The sequence below is a fragment of the Drosophila eugracilis genome, unplaced genomic scaffold (genome assembly GCF_018153835.1).
Source record: "Drosophila eugracilis isolate 14026-0451.02 unplaced genomic scaffold, ASM1815383v1 contig_1765, whole genome shotgun sequence".
Lineage (NCBI taxonomy): Eukaryota > Metazoa > Arthropoda > Insecta > Diptera > Drosophilidae > Drosophila > Drosophila eugracilis.
Window position 1 is genome coordinate 2094533 of NW_024572605.1, and position 13951 is coordinate 2108483.

General features: G+C 37.7%; 1 protein-coding gene across 4 annotated transcripts in view; it reads left to right on the top strand.

Annotated features, from left to right (window-relative positions):
* Positions 1-525: 525 nt before the first annotated feature.
* LOC108109048 (syndecan) overlaps positions 526-13951 on the top strand; it is a 95418-nt gene continuing 81992 nt past the window's right edge. Inside the window, exons 1-2 of one of the 4 annotated variants that reach the window (XM_017217362.2) lie at positions 526-687; positions 1341-1600. In XM_017217362.2, the coding sequence (XP_017072851.1) occupies positions 1508-1600 (93 nt within the window). In that variant the 5' untranslated portion in view covers positions 526-687; positions 1341-1507. The remainder of the gene's footprint in view (positions 688-1340; positions 1601-13951) is intronic. The other 3 variants (XM_017217361.2, XM_017217360.2, XM_017217363.2) reach the window with 3 other exon arrangements.

Consider the following 13951-nt stretch of genomic DNA (forward strand, 5'->3'; position numbering starts at 1 on the left):
TTATAAACAAGCATATCTTAAATTGATCATTGCCAAACTTTTGCTTTTTGTTTACTTTTCGTGTAAAATGATACTTTGAATTTTACCCACAATGTCGCTTTACAAAAATGCTGTTATCCCTTAACTATTACATACATTACAGAATGTAAGTTTCATTATTTAACAGTACAGGAGAATAAACACCTGTAGTGTGACCGCTAACAATAAAATATACCAAAGTGTTTATTATTATAATTTAAATAATTTAGAGATTAAATATAAATTTAGACACGGGTTTTTTAGTTAAATATTTGAATATTTTTACAGAAGCAATTCTGAAATTTTGTCAACAGATTCAAAATTATCAACAACAACGATATAAATAAAATATTTAAATAAATATAAAAAACGGTCTAGTAACGTACACTTCGTGATCCAGTGTGGCCAGACTGTAATTCCTTATCAAGATTACGCGTTTCAGATTATGGTTTCCGTTGCATTGGGATTTTTTAGGGAATTGACGGATGGGGAAAAGCCGTTTACACATTTGGTAACACATTCGAAAATTTTTTACGGAACGAAGAAGGCACGGGTACGTCCGGATTTTGCGCGTTTTCGTGTGTTTGGTCGCTACTCGAGTGTAAAGAAATTTGAAAACCCCCCAAAAAGAAACGCGAGTGCAGTTTTTGTAAATACAAAAAGGAAGAGGTGCGTTAAATAACAAAAATAAATGCAACGAAAATAAACGAAGCAAAACAACGGGCAAAAGATACGAAAAAGAAGAGGCAGGCGAAGCAGAAGAGAAAAGAGACACATAAAGAAGCCGCCATAGCGGCGTGAGTGGGAAAGAGAGGGCGGAGGAGACAGAGAGCGAATACGAATAGTGTGTTGGTAGTGGTGGGCGGTTGTGTTTTTTTTCCATTGAAAATATTTGGATTCTAAGGGAAATTACAGGAGAACTGAGAAACTGGGGTGTTTAATAGAGGAAAATGAAATTTATTTTCTTTAAATATTATTGTAAATTTGTAATTTAATCAAAATTAAATAAAAACATTATAAACACCCACACACTTCTACATTTTGTGCTCTTGTCTCTGCGTTTTTTCTGTTTTTCCCTCTGCGTAAACGTTTTGTTTATTACCCCCGCTCTTCGTTTTCCTTCCTTTGATTTTAGCCGCGCGCGCATTCGATAAATTGTTGTTAATTTTACAGTGTGTAATGCTTAATTAATACCCTGTCTCTCTCTCTGCCTATCTTTCTCTATCTCTTTTGTTTTGCAATTTCGATTGATAACGCATCGGGAATAGTGTGTCTGAAAAATAAATAATCCTAATAATAATTCCATGTGTGTATTTAAACAGCATTTTTCTAGTGTCAAACCAGTTTGAAAAGTTCGAAAAAATATATATATAGATAGATATATATATGTGTGCCACCGCCAGTTCTAATCTTTAAATCAATAAACAAAACTGGAAGCCATTAGCTGAAATCACAACAACAGCAACCGCAGAAGAAATCAACGGGGAAAATGAAGCCAAAGCAGAAGATTTCCGTAGAGCCGCTTGTGCTCGCAGCAATCCTCCTTGGAATTTTGGTAGCCGTCACCCACGCTCAAGATCAGGTAAGATCGATCTATACCCCGGGAAAGGTCGTTGGGAAATACGTTGATAAAAATACTCTGGGACTATATAAACAATATTTGCTCATTTGCTAATGTTACTCTACTTTTTGTTACCCAAGAGCAATGACCAATTTAGATTTTAGTAGCCAAGCTCAGAGATTAAACAACAAATAAAATTAAACAAAGTTATGTAATGTGTTTCTAATGACCCAATCGAACACTGTATCAGAATATAGTTATCTGCATATTAAAACATTACCGAATTTGATTAGTTTTCAAAGTAATATAGTCATTAGTAGTCATTACCACCCCTTTGCAGTCGTACAAACTTGCTTGGAAATTGGATACCAAGTGTGAAGCTTCCAAATTGACCCCTTTTAGAAGCATAATTGTCAGGCACTTCGCCTTGTAACTTCCCAATTAAATCGAGGCAGATTGAATCTGGCGTCCGAACTGCCTTTAACCAATTTTCCCACCTTGAGGGCTTTTCCTCGGTTCGATTTCTTGTTCACTTAAGTTGTTTTTGCGGTTTGTGGTTGTCCATGTTGCTGTTGCACTTATTATGCAAAATTCGGCAACCAAGAGCGGTGGGGATGTACCGAGTATACTGTACATGCCATGAAATCTCCAAGGCATTGCACTGGATGCAATTTGTGGCTGCAGATAATGAAGAGGAAAGGCCTTCATGTCTCGATGAATGTAAGCTGCTGGCTGGTGGCCTGGTGGCTGCTGGCTCCAGCCTGCTTTGCTCTGCTCTGGTGCTCCTTCTGTTCTTGTCTTTGTAGGAAAGACATTAAAAACGTCTGCATTGCGAACGCATAAATATGGCAGCAAACTTAAACGCACAGACATCGGCACTCTGAAGTCGGAAATCTGAAATCTGAAATAGATATAGACGAGGCTGCAGCGGTCCGGTCAAATAAGGCTGCAAATCTGAAATTGGTCAACGGGTCCAACTCGCATTCGCATTCGCATCGATGTTGTCAGTCAGACAGTCGTTACCCATTAGCGATGAGATGATGAGTGCCGCCAGAGAATCAGATATAGTTCGTTCAATATGGGGAATGCGGTTGGTAGATATAGATATAAAGATGATGATTCAGTATCCGTCGAATTCCTTTCTTTTCTCATGCTTTCTTTAATCACCAACCGAATGATATCATTCCGTGCCTCGGAAATTGTTTACAGATTGGATGCGTACCTCTCGAAATCACTTTCCGAAACACTTTTGTTCAATTGATCAATTTAATTTAAAATTAATTGCGTTGTCTAAACTCTGAAAAGATATCGTCTTCTAATAGCACTTTTCAAATTAATTGATCAATTTAATTTAACTTTTTTTTCAAACTACTTTTCTTATCTTTACAAAAGAACAGCTTACTAGAAATAAATACTCAACAATAAATATTTATCGGCATTTCTTGTTATTTAAAGTAATTAATCAATTTATGGTTTATTGCTTGATAACACAGTTTCCTTAAGAAGTAGCCCAGAAGCTGTCAACAAAGCTATAGTTTAGATAAAGAAATGTAAAAATTTTTTTGGAAAACCTTTTGAGAATTGGTAGTTCACGGTTAATATAATTGTATGGCTTCGCTTTTAGATAAGACTTATAAGATATGTAAAATCTTTAAATAAAACCATTAAAAACTAAACTGTGGCTAAGATACATTTGTCTATTTTCTTGAATTTCCCCAACAATTTGAAGAGCTCATCACTGATAGCGCTTCTGGTTTTGGGCCTGGGTTCTGGGCCAGTTTTTGATACAACTTCTGCTTGTGGTCACGATGATCTTTGCCATCGATGGTAGCCAACAAAAGCATCCGGCTGTTGCCAATTTCGATGCCTGTGTTTTCCTCTTTCACTGTTTGTTTGTTTGTTCGTTTGCCTGTTGGTTGGTTTGTTTGCTTTTATTGGTGTGTGACTTATTGGCCCGAAAAATTTCTACACACACTCATACACATAAATAGTGCGATGGCCTTTTACCCCTTCACAGTCTCCCCAAAAAGAGTCAGTAATCTTGTTTTTGCCATTCCGTCCATCTTGTGTCCTGTTTTTGGTGTTTGTCACTTGTTTTTGCCAAAATTGGCATTCGTGGTTACCCCTCCCTCCCCGGCTCCTTCGTGGCTCCTTCTCCTGTCTTCTGTCTCCTGTCTCTAAAAACATTTTCAGAACGTGCCCGGAAAATTGATGAGTAGCACGAAGAGAGATGGCTATAGGATGACCGAAAGAGATGGTGCAAGTTTAATGTTTGTGACTCCTGCAAGTGCCACACTATCCATTTTCTATTCCACCCCGTGTCATTTACAAATTTTGCTCTTCATTAGCATTAATGCAATATATGGTGCACTGAGAGAAATGTTTTTCAATACTGATTATTTTTTTTTGTGTCCTAGGAACTTTAAAACTTGAATCTTTCATTTATTTTCAGGGCAACAATGATAAAATGTTGGGAAGTTAGTGACGGATTACAATCGGTCTCATCCTCTCACTTTAAAGGTGTCAAAACCCTTCTTGCCACGCCCCCTTTGACATTTCTTCCTACGTTTTTCCTTACTCCTCAGCATATCTTGCCCGCCTGCTGTTTGTGTTTATTTTCCTGGGGTTCTTGGAATATCGATTCCCTGCCAGACGGCGACAGTCAGCGATAAGGGTCTGCCGATATTGGGTTTTCCATTCGATCGATTCTACGGATCTAGCTACCTAAACAACCGACACTTCCTTGAATCGGGTAATAAAATTGCGATTTCTTTATACTTTTGGTGGCAGGGAAATTTGAATACAACGTTTGTTTGATATTAGTTTTGATTATGTTTGAGTTTGCAGAGTTCTGTGAACATTCGTAGAAGCCAATCCCATTCATATACCACATTTACAATGCATTTTTATTAAAATTTCTATTAGTTTTCCACACACATTTCAGGTTTCATCTCGTCCGCTCATTCATTTCATTCAACATTCAATCTCTGTTCATTACCTTGCCCATATGTTCATTATCTGCCCCTTTCCCTCCTCCGTATTTCCGCCATATGCGGTTTACATTTTTTTCAATTATTATTCACGTGTGTCTCTTTTCATTTGCCTTTGCACCAGCATTTATGTCTTATGTTGTTGTTGCTGTGCACTTGCAATTGCCATCTATCTATCTCTTTCTCTCCCTCTCCACCACCTTTTTTGTCTTTTGTCTCGTCGCACCTTCTTTGTATTTACTTACATGAAAAAAAACATGGAAAGTCGAATCTGAAATACTCTTTTTGTCGCCATCCTCTTTGACTGGCTAATATCAAAATAAACTAGAAGAAGGTATCACTTTTTTCCAGTGCTGTTATAAAATGACAACTTGTCGACGATGTTCAAATGTTATCATTGACACCTTTGCCATTTTTAATATTTTTTTTTTAAATGTGACACGAGTACACACGCACACACACGATGCATTTGCGACAGATTAATTGCGGTAATCTAAGTTCAATTGAAAATCCCCACAAGTAATCTGCGTCATTTGCTAATTAAGCCAGTGCAAACAAGATCAAGAGAGATAGAGAGAGACGGAGAAAAAGAGAGGTTTGAAAAAAACGAAAGAGCGGGGGAGAACAAATCACGCTGAACACATGTAATTTAGCTGTAACATGTACAATTTTATAAATTCCGGAATTTTTTCACTTGCACCTGACAAAAAATACAATTCAATTAAAATAATAACCGTTGGTTTACCGCAAATAAAACACAAGCACAAACATTTGCTACATAATTGAGCGAAAGAGAGGGCGCACAGCAAAAACCAAAGAGAGTTAGCAAATGACAGAGAAGTGGAAAGAGAGGGAAAGAGAACGCGTTGTAAATTGTAAATGAAGCAAAAGAAGCGAATAGGAAGAAGCAGAAACCAACATAAAAAAATGTTTGTGCGCTGGCGGCATGTAAATGTGTGAGTATGTGTGTAGGCAGCAGACAACTTTGGTGAAGAAGAGGAAGAATACAAAAACGTCCGGAGTTCGAAACTCCGGCACAGAAGTTGGTCTACACTGTGCAGCAAAATGGGCTTTACTGTGTTATCTTATCCATGTATTAAATATGGGTAGGGCATATGTTAACATTTGTTTTAGAGAACAACTATTTTTTGTTGAAATTCTAAAACAATATTTCAAATCTTATCTTGCCTTTTGTCCTTATAACTTTCTTGTCTTTTATGTTTTTTTTAATAGTAATAATTAACGTGCAGAGTTATCAATAGTTGTATTGAGGATTCGTTTTAATCAGAATGCTTCAGATCGAAATGTAAAGATTATGCGGGTAATCTTAAAATTCTGTTATCCTATTACCGATTAAGTGTTATAGTGTTCTCATACAAGCCCTCTTCATTAAGAGTAAGAAAATGGATTTTGGACAGGTTTTCCGAGGATGACTGATGGATTCCTAATTGCAAGTACTGTTTGGTAGGTGGGACTCTTACACCAAACCAAACCGAAACGGACCCCCTGTAGGTTAGTGTGATTCGGGTGGGGACTCTCTTGCGACCTCGTCTCGAGTCTTTTGGGCTTGGTTTGGTCTTCAGTCTCTGTCTGAGTTTCCGTCTCTTTGGGCTTCTTCTTGGCCCGTATGATTTTGAGATTTCAGTTTCTGCTGATGCGGCATTGGTAAGTATGTATGTTTGTATGTTGTATGTCTGCTGAGGTAAACACGGAGCAAACACACAAACACTGTCTCATTAATAAATACATACATACACACATAGGCCGGCAGCGTCGCGACCCAAAGACAGACAAACAACAACAACAAACGCCCCCAGATTGTGGGGAAGAAAGGGAGTAAAAGAGAGGGAGGGAGAGTAAACCAGAGAGCGAGGAAGACCGATTGAGAGACAGAAAGAGATGGGTAGTGTAAGGCAATGTCAATAAACATGCGTTGTTGCCGCTTTTCATTGTTGTTGTTTCATATGTTCGACTTGGTCTTGTTTCATTTTGCGGTTTACTGACGGACAAGTTGTGTGTGTATGAGAGTGTGTGTGGTGGATTCTTCTTCTTGTCAGCTCCATCTACTCCTACTCTTCGCCCAACTCTTCCTCTTTGTCTCTACCTACCACCCACCTCCTTTCACGCACACACACACACCTCTTCCGCTGTAATGTGCGTGTGTGTGCGCTTGTTTTATTGGATTTTACAATTTTGTTTTCATTTTTATTGGCCTCTTCGTGTGTCCCACTGTTGCTGATTTAGTCGCCCTTCCTCTTTGTTATCTTCTTTTTGAACTGTTTACTTAAGGGTATATTGATTTTGGGTACCCTTCTCTAACCTAATTTAAAGTTCAAAATAAAGAAATTGCCAACATTTAATTTAATAAATCACCACAACATTACTGATTCTAAGATTAGGTATTACCTGGACTAGTCATAAAAGATAAACTATTTTAAGAACAAAAACAATTATGATAAATTGGCATTCAAATCTTAAACACTTAATTTAAAGTACACAAAAATATCGCACCTGCTATGTTAGGTGAGTGTATTTTTGGGCAAGGGCATTTTTTAGAAGCGGTCACTAAAGATAGATTTTTATTATTTTTTTAAGAGGTCATGTGGTGCACTTTTCGTTTTGATAATTCGCAGTTGATTTGTTTACCCGATTTTTGTTTATTTGGGGCCCAACCTCCACTGTATTTTTTCGGATTTTAATTGCGAAAAATAACATGGAAGACGTGCCAATCCCGATTGCGCCTACTCCCGTACTTTATCCCCACTTCGTCCCCTATTTTTTGAGTTGTTTTTTCATTTCATTTTCCATTGACGCAAATCGCGCGCAAAATATTCTGTTGATTTCTTTAGCTTCCTCTCGGATTCTCCTTTTTCCCCCTTTTTCGCCACTCTGTTTTTGTATATTGCGCGTATTTCCTGTCTAGTTTTTTCTGCTCTTTCTGACTTTTCGTTGTGCGTTTTTGAGTTACCATTTTGGCTTTTCGTTTTCCAGTGTGTTTGTTTGTTTGTTTGCATATCATTAACACGGAAAAGCCGGCCTGAAAAGTGCTTGAAAAAGAGTTAACCAACCGCCCACGCGAAAGATTCAAATGACAACCGGGCCAAGTTAGTAGCTAGTCCCCCGCCTCACCCTCTTTCATATCTCCTCCTCCGCTTCTTAATCTCCATTCCAACTTTGCCCCCAGCTTTATCACCCCGTTCGCCCACGCGCTTCGCATACTTTCATAATTATGCGTTTTTCGTTGGGCTTTTCCGCTTGTATTGTTGTTTGTTTGATGTTGTCGATGAGTTTTCAATAGACTTGTAACACATTCCTGTGCCGACTGTTCGTTTCCAGTTTACAGTTTCCTTTCCAAAGAGAAACTCTCACCATTCCCTTATTTTTTGGCCCTTTTCCTATTTTTTGGAATTTTGTATATGAAATTTCTCACTTTTAAGATGAAACATAAACATTATGGGGAAGTTTCTTCATTTTTAAAAATGTGTTTTATTTTAAAATACATTTTGAATTTAAATATTTTAAACTAAACATGTAGAGTGACAAATTCGCTTTTAGCCGTAAAATGGTACAGGGTATATCAAGGCCTCGAATAGTTTTCCTTTTCAGTTCAGTTCAGTTCAGATGTTTGTGGAACAATTTTACAGCGCTATTGTGTGTTTTGGAACGCCCACGCAATGGCCACAAAAACCGACGCAAATTCTTGAACACACACACACCGCAATACCGTAAACGAGTGGTGGAAAGAGGGGGTTAAAGGGGATGGAAAGCGGCCGTAACAAACACAAATGCAGATTTGTTTATACACCCCGGTCAGGGAAATATTTCACGTAAATTTATTCATATTTTTCCAAGCGAATTTTATACGCAATTATACAATTTAAGCTTGGGCTTCTGCAATAAAAATGCTTATTATTGACTAATTTTTGGAAAATTTTCGGCAATTAAGGGTTTGTGGAATATTTCAAAAATTTCAAGTGCATATTTGGAACTAAAAATATTTTCCGAGTACTTAAAACTATAAGTTTGATGATTTTACCTTGGAAAAAGTGGGCGTCATCGTAATAATTTTGCAGTAAATCTGTTTTTCTGCCAGTTTCCGATTTGATAAGGAAAATACCATTAATTACGAGTCGTAAATAATCATTCGAACAAAGAACCAATCGCATTCCACTGAGACAATCTACGATAATCGCCGGGCTAAGGTCAATCTGCCCGGAGATTAAAGCAGAATATTATAATGCCAAATTCAGTGTAATTGTGATTATTTTATTTTAATGAGCTCATTGCTATTTTTATGTCACAACTTGACCCCGTCTATAAATCTTAGAAAGAAACAAAGAGAAATGACGATCCTTCATTAATCCGGGATTTTTACTCTAATCATTGGTTCTTTTTTTTTCTTTTGTTTTACTTTTATTTCATTTTCATCGGAAATTCAAATGACTCATTTATGTAACTGTAATCAGTTTAGTTAGTTTTCTATAAATAAGCACTTCTTCTTCACATTTATATTAGGTATAAGTAATGGTTTGCTTTATAGATTATTAAACCTCTCATTCGAAGGTTTTGTTGTTTAAAGTATTAAGTCCTTGATACCTAAAGTATATGAGACACCCTTTAGACTTTGATAATACCCAGTAGTTCTCTGCCCGGTGGCGTTGCTTTGTTCTGCCCTCTGTTGAAACAACCTCTGTACGTTGACTCTTTTGGGTGTGTACTTTGGTCCCTTGTTGTGAGCTTCCTTTCAATTTTCGGGGGATTCTTGCCAAATAGAGTCCACTAAAGTGTTGTCATTGTTTCGAATGATGGCAGGACCAAGCAGCAGCTCACACATGGAGTGTTGGGGGAAACCCAAAACTCATTACAACCCCGAAAAGGCGAGGAAGTTGCAGTTGAAGTTGCGGCAACAGATTGCAGTTGCCCCAAAAAGTTTGTGGAGCCCCCCGGAATGTTCCCTTTTCACTCTTAACAGCTGCTGTGTGGCTCTGTCTGCCTGTTCTTTGATTTTTGGCTTTCACAGTTTATTGACACGACTCAAGTTTCAAGTGCTGAGATGCTGGGGAGCCAAGCTATATGGCAGCTGATAGCTTTTCGCTTTTCGGGGAACACAGTAAAAACAGTGTTATCAGGACAGACAGACTATTAAAATTAAAAAACATATTTCAGCTAAGATTGCACTTATGAATATTCAAATCGTAATAAAAGTCTCATCAACACTCTATTCTAAGCTAATTAAGGCGGTCAATCCAAGTGGGAAAATATTTGAAATTTAATAGAATGCATATTTATTTATAAACAATCTTATTTCTTTCACAAGCTAATTAGAATGTGAGTTGAAAAAATACTTGAATAAAATATCAAACTACAAACTAAATTATTCATTTGCCAGGCTAGTTCATGGGTTGCTTTCCTTCAATTGTAAATATTTGCTACTGCCGCTAAATAATTTAATAATATTGCATAAATTATATATACAGCCATATACAGATCCATAAATATAGCGCAGATTCTCTATATAGTTTCTATTATGTCACGGTTTTTGTGGCCAATGTCCGATGTTACGCATTAAACTTTTAGCAAATCCGCTGAAAAACTGAATGAATAATTCATGACTTTGACTTTTGGCCACTAGTGTTTGTTGGCCATTTTGGTTTGGCAGCTTTGGCTGCTTTTGCCCTCGACATTGACGCTTTAATTGTTATCACCGAATGGCCAACGAAAATGTCATCAGTGTACGAGCCATTAAATTATGCTTATTTGTCATATTTTAATTTAACGATAATCGCATTTGTTTGCCGCTTTCTCTCTCTCTGTCCCTTCCGTTTGGGTTCTTTTTCTCTTCGATTTTCATTGATTGTGGCACGTATGAACTATGTGGTATATAGTATATGGTATATCGTATATATTGCTGACTCACATTCACCGATCGCTGATTGGCAACACTCCCTCTTTGTTGCACATCCACTGCTCGGCGATAGATCAGCAAGAGTTATGCCCGAAGTAATGACTAATCCGATGAAAGCTCAGCAAATCATTTGCTGATTGACAGCAATCTTTACTTGGAACTCGGAAATGTTGACTTTGCAAAGATTTTATATTTGCAATGGCAAGATTCTTGGGAATTCGTTCCGGATTTGAAGATTTAGATTAGCAAAATCAGAAATTAACAAATTTGATTACTAAACTTGAGCGTTTTTTTTTATGAGAAATATAAAGAACTTTCTTTTTAACTAATATATTTTCTAAAAATTTCCTAAATATTTAACATTGGCCTTGGCCAATCAACTTGCGGTGCCCGGAAAAGTGTTTACCATGCGATGTAGCTTGCTATCCCGCTGGCGACATCCGCTTAAAGCGAATTTACATTTTCATTTACGCCTGAAATGAGAGCAAGATTTTGTCTTTTTATTCTTGCTGGCTGTTGGAGTTGCCTTGCTTTGAATTTTTTTGTTGGCTGCTTGGACAAGAGGAGTTGTTGGTAGTAAGTGGGTGGCTAGGTGATGAGGTGGAGTCCCCGGCGTTTGGTATTTTACTCTGGCTTTGCCACACGATGAGTTGCGTGGATCGCGTTAGCTCCCTATCCGTATTCCCTACTTTGCCGCTTCTCTACACAGAGAGAAATAGAGGGGGATTCGAAACGAGAATACAAAATGACTTTTAAATGTTAAATTTAGTTCTAAGATGCAGATTCTTGGATATTATATACTAGATCTTTAAGTCTTTATAAGAAAAGTTCCTTGCAAGATTCTGACCTAACATTTTTCGCAGTGCCAGTGCTCCCTTTAGAAAGCCTGCGGCGTTATTTCGCCCCCTCAACCCGCCTGCTGTTTCATATGCAAATACTCGTAATATTTTTCAAATGTTGTTTGCTTTTGCCCTGGCTCACACAATTTTCCTCATTCTTTTTTTTTTTTTTTTTTTTTTTGCCAAGCGCGCTGCTGGGGCTGCCTTTTCACATTTTTCAATTTTCCACGTTCGCTTTGTTGTCGCTGCTGATAGTCGGTGTGTGTATATATCCCTATATAGCGTGTATTTGCAGTGTTGCTTACATTTTCATTACTTTTTTTTTTTGCTGCCTCCAACAACCAACAATTCTCACTTGGCAGCAGCTGTGCGGCAGGCCAAACCAAAAGGAAGTTGTCCAACGCTGGCCGAGAGAGGAGCAAAATGTTTGCATTTCAAATTACCCATGGGCCAATGACTGTTGACTGATTTTTTTTATATTTCTTTTCCTTTTTTTTTGTACCTTTTGTTGCTACTACTTGACTTCCGTTGGAGCTGAAACACCTAACAAACAAAAAAAGGAGGGAAACCATCAGCAGTTTGCCGTTTGATGCACTTGAACTTAAATTGATTTGAGATTCCTCAAAATTAATCAACTAACTCGGCGAGGGCACTCACACACATGTTGCTTGCCGCAAATAAATTACCCTGTTGCCTCGTTTTTATCTCTGGCTTTGGAACACTCTTACTGAGAGCATTATGCTGGCCAAAATCCTGGCGAAACTTCACACAAATGCCAGTTTAATTTGTTTAATCCTTATCCTCTATGATTTATGGCAGTGGTGAATGTTCTTTTTTGCTATTTAGTTAGGATATGTACTAGAGTTTTAAAGTTTTTTTGAAAATATAAATAGATAGTTGCATTAGGGATTTTCTAGGATTTTTTAATATGAAAAAAGAATCATTAAGCTCTTTCTCCTTTTTGCTAAAAGATATAAAAATAACTTAAGTTTTGGATAAAATGCAATAAGATTATAAGTTAGATTCGTAATGATATAGTTTGGCAAGGGTATCCCATTCCCGCCTTGGTCAAGTCTGCAGTAATTTATGTAAATTTTTCATCAGCCCTCTCTTTGGGTTTTTTTTATCTCGGGTTTACGGAAGTCCCAGAACCGCAAAGTATGCAAACATAAACCAACAGTATGTATGTGGATGTAAGAGATATATATATATATACAAGTATATATACACTGAAGACAGATGAACTCACATTTGTTATGCACTTTGAGAGGAAGGAACATGCCATGTTGTTTTTGCTTGGTGCCCGAATAAATTTAAATTCGTAATTAGTTGAGGGAGTAAATGGGATTTAAGGTTTTTTCCCATGTTGTTTCGTTTTTCACCGCGCTGGCTGGCTAAACATGTAATAAATCTGCATTTTGTATACTTTCATCCATCCAACCCAGTGTGATCCAAATCTGGCGGAATGAGCTATGAAAACAATGAGCAGGAGGGAGCTGTGTGAAATGTGAAAATGGGGTACCTGCAATCAATCAAGCTGCCCAAGTGGCCCAGATCTTTGAATTTAGTGGCTGAAATAACAATTGAAAGGCTGATTGGAAATCGGGATTTGGTTTATATTCACTTTGCTGACAGCTGCGGAGGGGAAATCGTAAAAGAAAAGTTTTCCTTTGAATGTTTTCGCTTCGATTTTAATATTAATTCCTTGAAGGCCCATAAATTTATTTGGGATTTTGATATTTACTTAAGGGCTATAGTGTTTACGTTTTCTGATAGGAAAAATTGGCAGTTTCCCCCTTAATTGATTTCTTATTTAATCTTTTTATTAATCGATAATAATCGAATTCCCAGAATTTATAGAAATTCAATCACTTTAAGTAACTTTATTGAGTGCTTATCATCAGACATTCCATTTGAAGTAATGTGGTGATTGCAATTATTCTAATTCCATGGGCGAGGCAATCGGATTTTCGCTTTGGCAGGCATTAGATGGAAAAGCAGGGGATGAATTACATTTTTCTAGACTAAGTAAACTGCGAATTTCGATAAGCCCTCAGTTTTGGGTGTGGGCTTTGGCTCTTCTCTGGCTTCCCGAAGGTTCGATTTCGCTTTTGCGTTTGGGTCTCTCGTGGGCATTGAGAAGGGTTTAATGACCAGAGAGACCCGCGTTTCATGTTCAGACACCCAACCCACCTTCTCTGGATTTAAGTGTGTGTGTTTCTGTGCATTTTTAATCATGTACTTGCCTACTTAGCTTTATTTGCCAACGGCAACGAAGGCAATAGCCCAGCGGCAGCAACAAAAGTGACGACAATGTTGTGGGCCAGTCCCAAATGGGGAAATGGAGCCATGTGCCACGTACTTGGCTTGCTAATTCCTTATGTGCACGAACATTCCTTCTTGTTTTTATTCCATCTCGATTGGCATGCACAGTGTGGCACACACACACAGTGGCACACAACCACAGGAAGTACAGTAAAAGCTCGTTGGAATGGTGAAAAATGGTCTATTTTGGTATTTCAATGTCAATTGTTTGATAGACCATAAATCGATTGACGTTGGGATCGTTTCAATTAAATGCAATTCATATGGGTGCCGAATGTAGTTAAGGGTATGCAGGGTGGCAGAGGGGCAGGGG